We start from the raw sequence: 9395 nt of genomic DNA, 5'->3' as shown, positions 1-9395 counted from the left end.
AACCATGTATCAGTCTTCGGCAACAAATTTCCAAGAAAAAGCGATGTACTTACCAAAATGAAACATCTCATTCCAGTAGAAATATTGATGACAAATAATGCAAGCAACGCTTGCATTAGGAAAGAATGTGCGGAAACAAGTAAAGGCGGTGGTCACGGTATTGAGGTATATATATATATATATATATACAGAGAGAGAGAGAGAGGGAGAGAGAGAGACAAGCCTATTTACATCAGCAGTGGTTTTTGTTTCGAGAGTGGCTTGAGGAACGGGTAAAAATATTTCTGTTGTGAGTGTAATGCGAAGAAATTATCACAAATTTATTTCGGGAGGAGGTTGAGTCCGATAACCACTCCTAAATACGCTACTGTACATGAGTCAACTGTTCCCATATTATCTAGCAGCAACGAAACAAAGTTTGAGTAAAAGCAATTTTAATAGCTATCAATATTCGAGACGAGACCGTTTTTTTCGAGACTGACGTATGTCTCGTCTCGATTTATGGAGGTCTATCTCGGTCTCTGTCTCGTCTCGGTATATAAAAGTCTTGGTCTCGGTACCATCACTACTTTATTTGCCATAGCATCTGCAAAGCGAATATAATTAACTTTTCTCCCTACTAGCTACTACGAAAATGTCATTTTCGGTGAAATACTTTTTTGGTGTTTCTTCTAAATATATAGGGTGTTTCAAAACAACATCGATAACGTTTGGGAGGTGATTCCTGACACCAAGATGAGACGAAAAGTATAGATCAACCTGGGTGCACAAATGCTTCCTTTCGGAGTTATAGGCTACCGAAAACATGAAAAAATGAATTTTAAAGGTCCATAGGTCCTAAACTATGGGACGTACCAGTGTCGGGTCATGACTTTACTTAGGCACTAATATGTGCACTATGCAAAAATGCATGTTTCAGAATCCTAAGGTACCCAACCAATAATTTTTATAGAGCGAGTTTGGCTACAGGCATATAAGTTCAAGTACTCACCAATTACCTCTATAAAAATTGTTGCGGATATGCCATAGGATTCTGAAACATGGATATTTGGATAGGCCACAAATTAGTTTCTAAGTGAAGTCTTGACCCGACTACAGGACGTCCCATATTTTATGACCTATGGACCTTTAAAGTTAATTTTTTCATGTTTTCGGCAGCCTATTACTCAGAAAGGAAGCATTTGTGCACCCAGGTTGGTTTACTATTCGTCTCATCTTGGTGTCAGGAGTCATCTCCCAAACGTTGTCGGTGTTGGTTTTAAAACCCTGTAGAAGTTGGTGAAAGGCAATATCTCTGTCAAACATCCTTCCAACTGTACTTCCCTCCGTCATTTCAACTCTTATTTGTTGGTTAATAAAAGGGCTCAATCATTAATGGATACTGTATTACACTTTGATTTTTTTTTCAAAGTGCAAAGCATTCTTACATTTTTTTTAAAAAAAGTGATTTACTTGGCGGAAGCGAATTCAAACCAACATATACTGCATTTTATCTTTCTCTTTACCCGATAACTTGAAGTAACATATCCATGTAGTATGTACTGTCTAATAAATTATTTTTTTTTATATAAGCATATATACACACACGTATATAGAGATAACTAATATGGACTAATAAATACATAAACACGTGTGAGACACTCAATATATATACCACAATATAATAGATATGTGTATTCATATCTTATACTTTAAGCTTTTTCAACAATCTATTCCACTGTTGGTCGATGATCAGTCCTGAGTTCCAGTTCATAGCTTTATTACCCTCCATTTCTATAAACCGTGGCTCTTTCCATTTCCTAACTATGCTTCTCTCTTCCTGGCCTAGAATTTTTACTTGATTCCAATTAACTGAATGTCCCGTGTCCCTTACGTGTTTGTAGACCGCATTTTTGTTCCTTTCTAGCCTAACGTCATCCTTATGTTGTCTTATACGCTCTCTTAATCTCTTTCCAGTTTCCCCAATATAACACATATCACACTTGCCGCACTGAATTTTATAAATCAGTCCTTTTTTCTCTGTTCATTACCTCTTGTTCTTCTTCTGTCTTCTTCCTTCTTTTTTTCCTTATTACATCCAGAAGCCTCTTGCTCCCTTTTCTCTAAGTTGAGATGCCCCCATCTTCTTAAGCATTCTTTTAATGATTTCTGTTTCTTCTCCCAAACTTTCTATCCCCCACCACATTTTTCTTCTTTCTTCTATTCCTCCTTCACTTTGCTCTCCTTCTCGGATTATTTCTTTTTCTTCGTTTATCTTCTCCCACCTCTTTCTGTATTTTAGCCTCTTTCTATCGTATCCATTATTCTCCACCTGCTTATGGAATGGCTGTATACTCTGTTCCGCCTTGTCTCTTTCACTGGTTATTTGCTTAATTCTATTCTCCATGTCAATGATGAAATTCCTCTTGGTCGAGTAATCTACATCACTTCGGGCGTGGCAATAGTTTCCCGACGTGCAACTTTTTTGATACCATTCTGTGTATATCACTCTTTGTTTCCTCCTTATTCACATATCCAGGATAACTATAGCCTCTTCCTTTTCTATCTCTAGCTCCAGTTGTATGCCTTTCTCTATATCCTCAATTTCTTTACAAACTTTTCCAATTGCCTTACAGTTCCTTTCCAAATCCCCAAGCAACTGTCAACATATCTAGCAAAAAACACTAATCTGTCACTTCCTTTCATCCTTACTTTCATCTCCCAGTCGTTCATAGTAATTTCTGCTAACACTGGACTCAACCTGGAACCTATGCTTAGTCCTTCCTTGATTTTCAATAAATTATCACCTATAACACAATAACTGTTATTCCATATAGTCTTCAGGGCCTCCTTCAGTCCTTCTCCACTCCAACCATTGATCTTCCTATCCTTCATCAATTCAGTGATGACTTTAACAATGTTGTTTCTTCTTAGACTTGGAAACATAGCCTTCACATCGACACTGAAAATGATTGTTTTAGCTTTGCTCTGTCCTACTTCCTTCAACCTTCTTCTTAACTCAACCGAATTTTTCACACTGCTACTGTCTTGTTGCCTCCTTAACATTTCCACAACCTTCTTTAACTCCTCCTCCAACGGTTCAAATATATTTCCTCGGGAATCTAATACTGGCCTCAGTTTTACCTCCTCCTTATGAACTTTTGGAAAATCTTTCATTACCGGTATCCTACCTTCTTTATTAAGACCTCTTTCAAAACCGGCTTTTGTTAGTGATACTAAAACTTTTTCTTTAATTTCCTCACAAACAGATCTTTCACCTATCACCTCATAAGTATCATCACAGATATCATTCAATGTTTCTTTGTATCATTGTTTTTCCATCACCACAATGGCACCAGCTTTGTCCGCTTGTTGCATACATATGTCTTTTCGCTTCTTTATATCCTTCAACACACTGTACTGGTGTTTTGAAAGGTTTCCCTTTGGCTTCTTTATGTTCCTTTCCACAATCACCTTAGCCTTTCTCCTTATCTTATCCCTTATCTCCTTGTCCTGAACTTGAACTATGGCTTGCTCTACCGAGTATATAACCTCTTCTGCGTCCAATCTTTGTTCTTTCACTTTAAACTTATAGGCTAAACTTAACACTTTCTTCTCATCATCCGACAACGTCACATCACCTATTACTACCACATTTTTGTCAATGTCCTCCTCCTGATTTGACTTCCACCCTAACCGCCTTCCCTTTTAAATTAATCTTTTCTTCACTTTAATATTAAATTCCTCTTCCCACACTTCTAGTCTCTTCATAACTATATCCCTAGTAAATATCAACAAACTATCACTAATGTCACTTTTTAACTGGTATACACATGGTATAGTATTGACTCTTCATCTAATATTCCAGAACATCTAATCATAACTATTTATTACAAATCTTTATGTGTCACAATGACATTCATGTATGTTCTACCAGGTCGTTCTATTCCCCTCCCATTCCAATATATTTCTAATAATTTCCGACATTACCTGATCTCTTCCAATATTAACATCCATAGCCGCTCAGACCGAGAGAAATTGCTTTTAACAATTTTACCACTGCCTCCACTACAGGCTTCATTCACCCATTACCAAAACCAATCCGTTCCTGATCTAACACTACTCCTGACATAGTGATCACATGATCTCTCGCCCACAGTATTTTCATCTACACTCTAGATCCTCTGGAATGTAGATCGCTACTAAACTTACTAAACTCATACAATGTCAGCGACCTATCCTCCTTTTGCTGAAAATGAATTTAACCCTTCGAATACCAAGACTGGATCAATTTGGCCCAGAAGATGTTTTATAAAGAAATGCTACAATATCAAAGAGAGGTAGTGGGCTAATGTTTTAGGTATTCCTTCATTAACCATTCCGCAAGGCACGTGATTCTTTACTCCGCAAAAGTATGTAATCTGTTACATGCTTGCTTTCAAAGCGCACTGCACTAGCAAACCGCTCTGCAAGGACTGTCAGGTGTAATCAAAATAGCATGTGTGACAGAATTTATTTCTATCAAAGACAGCGTATTTCTATGTATAAATTTCTAATGTTACCGTACTATAATTCAAGTATTGTTTGAAAGAATCACGAGCCGCCACTGACAGTGTATACTGCGTATAATATGTACTGTAATATAAAGAACAATCAGGTACATTACCCTTTTCATTGTACGTTAGAAATGTTAACTCCCTGAATGAAACTTGATATATATTTTTACAAGAAGCAGGAATGGGTCAAAATAACTCACTTTACCTAACATTGTAAGCTTGGTATTCTAAGGGTTAATCCACTCTAATCTTTACCACCAATCATTCAACTCGTAATTGAGCAGTTCATCTCTCAAACCGCATATATATCACCTCATCATCCTAAAACTCCTCCGCGCTACTTTCATCTAGTTAAACACTCACGTCAAATCTATACAGAATATGTTTGCAGTGGCAACCACGAAGCTCTTTAGCATCATAGAGCCCTCCACCGAACAGTGTTTAATTATCTTAAAGTATATAAATTACGACAATGGATTAAAATTTGAAACAATTTCTGCCATATCACACCCTTCGCAATATTAGATGCGTTTCAACGCATTAGCTGGTAAATTTACCCAAACCTCTTATCCTCTCTTAAATCACGATCAGGAATTGCACAGAGACCAAGAAGAAGCTAGAATCCTTTGTTTCCTAATTATAGGAGATTTTCACACCTCTATCATTCACTTAGCATTTTAATTATCATCCTGTAGACCATTTCAACTTCAATGCACCACATATTCATCTTCAACCCAACATATCTACTCACAAAGCACTCACTACCTTCATTTCTACCATGCAAATCACTAATGTCATCTATCATAAATGTTATAATGACCCTGAAATCAATAACAACTATCGACATGTAAGACTAAGTCCACCAATACTGCTCAATCTTAGAAATCATCCAAATTTCTCTTGTTTAAAATCAAGAATACCGTCCGATACAGCTCAACAGAATATTAACCAAATTATTAACCTAGGAAAAAATATCCTCAAATGACTTCATGTTCATCTTTCTCATTACAATCTTTACCACACCATCAAGCAGGCTCCCGCCCACAAATTAGCATCAACGATCAGCTTCTGCGTCTCCTCAACTGCATCCATAAGAAGTATAATACCACCAAACCATCCTGTCTGGTACTCTTTAATTTAGAAAAGGCATTTATTGACGTGTAGCGTTAGGGTTTGCTTTCAAAAATGCCACATTTTCGCTTTCTTATCGCATGTTTTATTTACAATTTCATGTTTGGCCACCGTACTTACGAATACATTAATCAACAGTCATATCAAGCCATATTTATGCACTCAGGCATATCTGAGGCTCTTTACTTTCACCCTTTTTATATCTACTTTATGTTGTTGATATGCCTCTTCCCTCACAAAATATTTAGTTATTTCCATACGCTGATGATACAGCTTTTCTTGCAATTTGCCGTAAAACCGTCTTAGAATCTCCAAAACCGTTAATACTTTAGACTCACCATAGAGAGATACCTCAGATGGAAGACTATGTCCAGGACATCAACAAAAAGGCATATAATCGACTCAATCTATTAAAACGTCTTACTGGCACAACCTGGAGTATTTCTGCAAAGCTACCCTTAAGCACTTATATAGTCATTCTTCGACCTGTGCTTAGTTACGGCCATACTGTTAGGTTTCGGCAGCTACCCACTTTTATCAAAAATTTAAGGTTCTCGAAGATCACACATTTAGAATTCTATACTACATCAAAAAAACGAGCTCTGCTCCAGAGTTCTATGCTCGCGTGACTTTTCCATACATTTGGTTACATGTAGAAAAACTTTGCCTCAAGTACGTCTGGAATGCTCAATCCTCATCATCCACTCCTCTCCGATTCCATCAACGCCCATATCAATTTTTATATCGTTCACAGCATCAGTCATTCTACCTCTTCCTCCTCTTTACAATGTATCATTATTCCTTACCACAGAATCATCAAGATCTCCCGCTAATCAGAAGGTTTCTTCTCTATCACCCTCCGCACAATATCATACAATCATATTCTACACAATAATTCCTTTGTCACTAACAGAGTTTCCCATTTCCTTTGCTTAATGCTTCAAGCTGCCCCCAAGAGAAAAGAATAACCTACATCCGTCATTTTACAACATCTTATAGTTTGTCTCGTCCAAATGCACTCATCTCATAGATATTCCACTCATCAACCCAATATTATGAAATTTAAATCCAAATACATTCATCATGATGTCTATAATTCAATGTATCCTTTCTCCACTGCCATTATGATTACGATTGTAAAGACCGTAATGTTCTATTTACTTACGTTATTTATGACATAAAGTTATTATAAAATGTTGAAAATCCCTTAGACTGTGTCCATCGCCTTTCTCGCAGTACCCTTGACTTCTATTTCTCCCATGGAGGGCATAACCCTCGAACGGGTGGTTAGCTAAAACAAATATGCGCCATACCTTTACGTTATAATTTCACTTATGTTGGTATTTCTAAATGGTGTTTTATAGGTAATTTGTGTCTTAAAGCAACGTAGAGTTCTTTGTTTTACACTTTTATCACAAGACTGAAGTCGCTGTGAGACCGAAAGTAAAATTTTGCTCAAATATGTACACCGTTGGCACTTTCAGATAATGAAATTTTTATAAAATTTCGTATCAGGGAGCCAACAAAAATATAGGGGAAAAGTGTGAGGTTTGGAAAGTTGGAGATGTGGGACAGTTATATATCTCTCCGGTAATTCGTGTTAAGTCATTGTGGTTGCTAGCAGATCTGGTGGCAACATTTAAAGAGCATTGCTACCGTGTTCTGAATGTGCACAAGGTTTTAGAAGCAAAGACAAATTTTCCTTCACCGCCGATAACTATTATGTGAGATGTATATTATAAAAAATATTTGACAATGTGAAGAGGTAGTAGAGAATTTAATATAAGAGTAGAGAATTAGCTATTGAAAGTATATTTAAAACATTTTTGTATGATTCTAATACCAGAGTTCGTGGCTTTATAGTGACAGTAGTAAAAGTGGGTATACAGGGAGGATTATGGCATGATGAATTGAGGAGGATTGGGACACTGTCCCACTCCTTTCTACTCACAAGTGTGAAAACATTAGGTAGCTTTATTATAACTCCTGTGTTTCCGCTTGGCTTACGCTATATTTATTTAGTATTTTTCACAATTGTTTCAGAAAAATGCCACGCAAGTGGAAGAAGATAAACCTAGACTACATACAAACAGCAAAGGGTGATATTCTGCAAACCGTAAAGATAGTAATAGAGAAAAAGAATAGTATACGAGAGGTAGCAAGAGAACACAACATATTGAAATCAGCCTTTGCTAGACATATTAAAAAGTACAAGGAAGACTCAAATAGAGATGCTGTAATATTTCAAGAAAATCTTTTTTGTGGGAAACTCTCCTTAGTGCAAGTAAGATGAACTATGTGCTTAGAACGAGGTTCGGTCGAACTTTGACTCACGCATACGAAAATGCCTTGAAGAAGAATATGCCGGAATCTTAAACTGTGCACAAAAGTGCGGGATATGACTGGCTTAATGGTTTTATGGAGCATCCCCCTCAGTTATGATCAACTGCGATCTCTGGAATGAAATGTTTATCAAGAGGTACCAGCTTCAATAAGCAGACTTTTTTAACAATTTGAAGTTAGCATATGAGAAATGTAACTTCACTCTGAAGTGTACTTTTAACTGTGATCAAACTGGATTTCGTAACGTACACACAACGCTACGTGTGATAGCTTCACGAGGACAGAAACAAGTCGGACAGGTAACTTGAGCGGAACGTGCTGAACAAGTGATAGTCCTATGTACCTTCAATGCAGTTAGGAATAGCATTCCTCCAATTTTTTATATTCGAGAGTATGGTGCAAGGATTTCTTCCTGAAGAAAATACCACCTCATAGCTTGACATTTGCAAGGATCACTGGATGGATGAATGCTGAATTGCTGAGATATTCGGTGTTTGTTTAGAACACATTATCCAAATTTCAAAATATTCGAAAGAAAATCCAATCATATTGCTCCTCTAACACCACAAAATCACGTAAATATCATGATTACCAAAATGGCGTGTTATGAACATTTTCTCCGAATTGCAGTCACAAACTGCAACTTTTGGAAGTTTCGGTTTGTGGACCTCTGAAGACCCATTACAATCGGGTGTGCAATGACTGGCTGATTAATAATCCAGGAATAAACTATTTCTCCTCGTTCTATTCATGAGTTTATAGGACGGGTATACCCCTGTGCTACGACACAATAGAATATCGTATCTGAATTTAAAAAAGCTGTATAATACCCTTTCAACAGTGTTCCTTTTACAGAAGACTAATACCTGATTTCTTCAGTAAATGACCGTCCAAATCCCTCGTTGAACAGAAACTCACCGTCTCATCAACGAAAATTATAGACAACCTTACCGCACGGAATGTTGCTGGCACATCTGAGGGTATGGATCATGGTTCATCAGAGCTTCTGCCGCAAATCTCGCTTACATTAACTATCCAAGAAACTACATTTGTTATATTTTGGAGCAATATCTTCCACTACGTTAGTAACCATTCAGAATATCCGTCCTTATCCGAAGGCTGCCTATCCCTCTTAATAAAACCAACCGTGGGAAAAAGAGTAGTGGTCGAACAAGAATACTAACACCAATTGCAGAAAAGATGAAACCAAACAAGAAGACTTTACAAAGCTAAAGCGAAAGAGATGTCGGTATTAGAATTCATTTGCAACAAGTAATAGGAAGATTGATACAAATTCAGAGTCCTCAATCGAAGACAGTATTTTCTCTCGAGAACACTGTGTTGATATATCCTTTAGTAATTCTGTTAGTGATGTAGAACTATCAA

At 37.0% G+C, this 9395-nt stretch overlaps 1 protein-coding gene across 1 annotated transcript; it reads right to left on the bottom strand.

The window, feature by feature from the left end:
* Positions 1–2571: 2571 nt before the first annotated feature.
* On the bottom strand, positions 2572–3156 carry LOC145675356 (uncharacterized). The gene has a single exon (XM_081745757.1). The coding sequence runs from the start codon at positions 3154–3156 to the stop codon at positions 2572–2574; it is 585 nt and encodes a 194-aa protein (XP_081601883.1).
* Positions 3157–9395: the final 6239 nt, after the last annotated feature.

This window comes from Thermobia domestica, chromosome 18 (assembly GCF_964235325.1).
Source record: "Thermobia domestica chromosome 18, izTheDome1.hap1.1, whole genome shotgun sequence".
NCBI classification, from domain to species: Eukaryota; Metazoa; Arthropoda; class Insecta; order Zygentoma; family Lepismatidae; genus Thermobia; species Thermobia domestica.
This window is presented reverse-complemented; position numbering and strand designations above follow the sequence as displayed.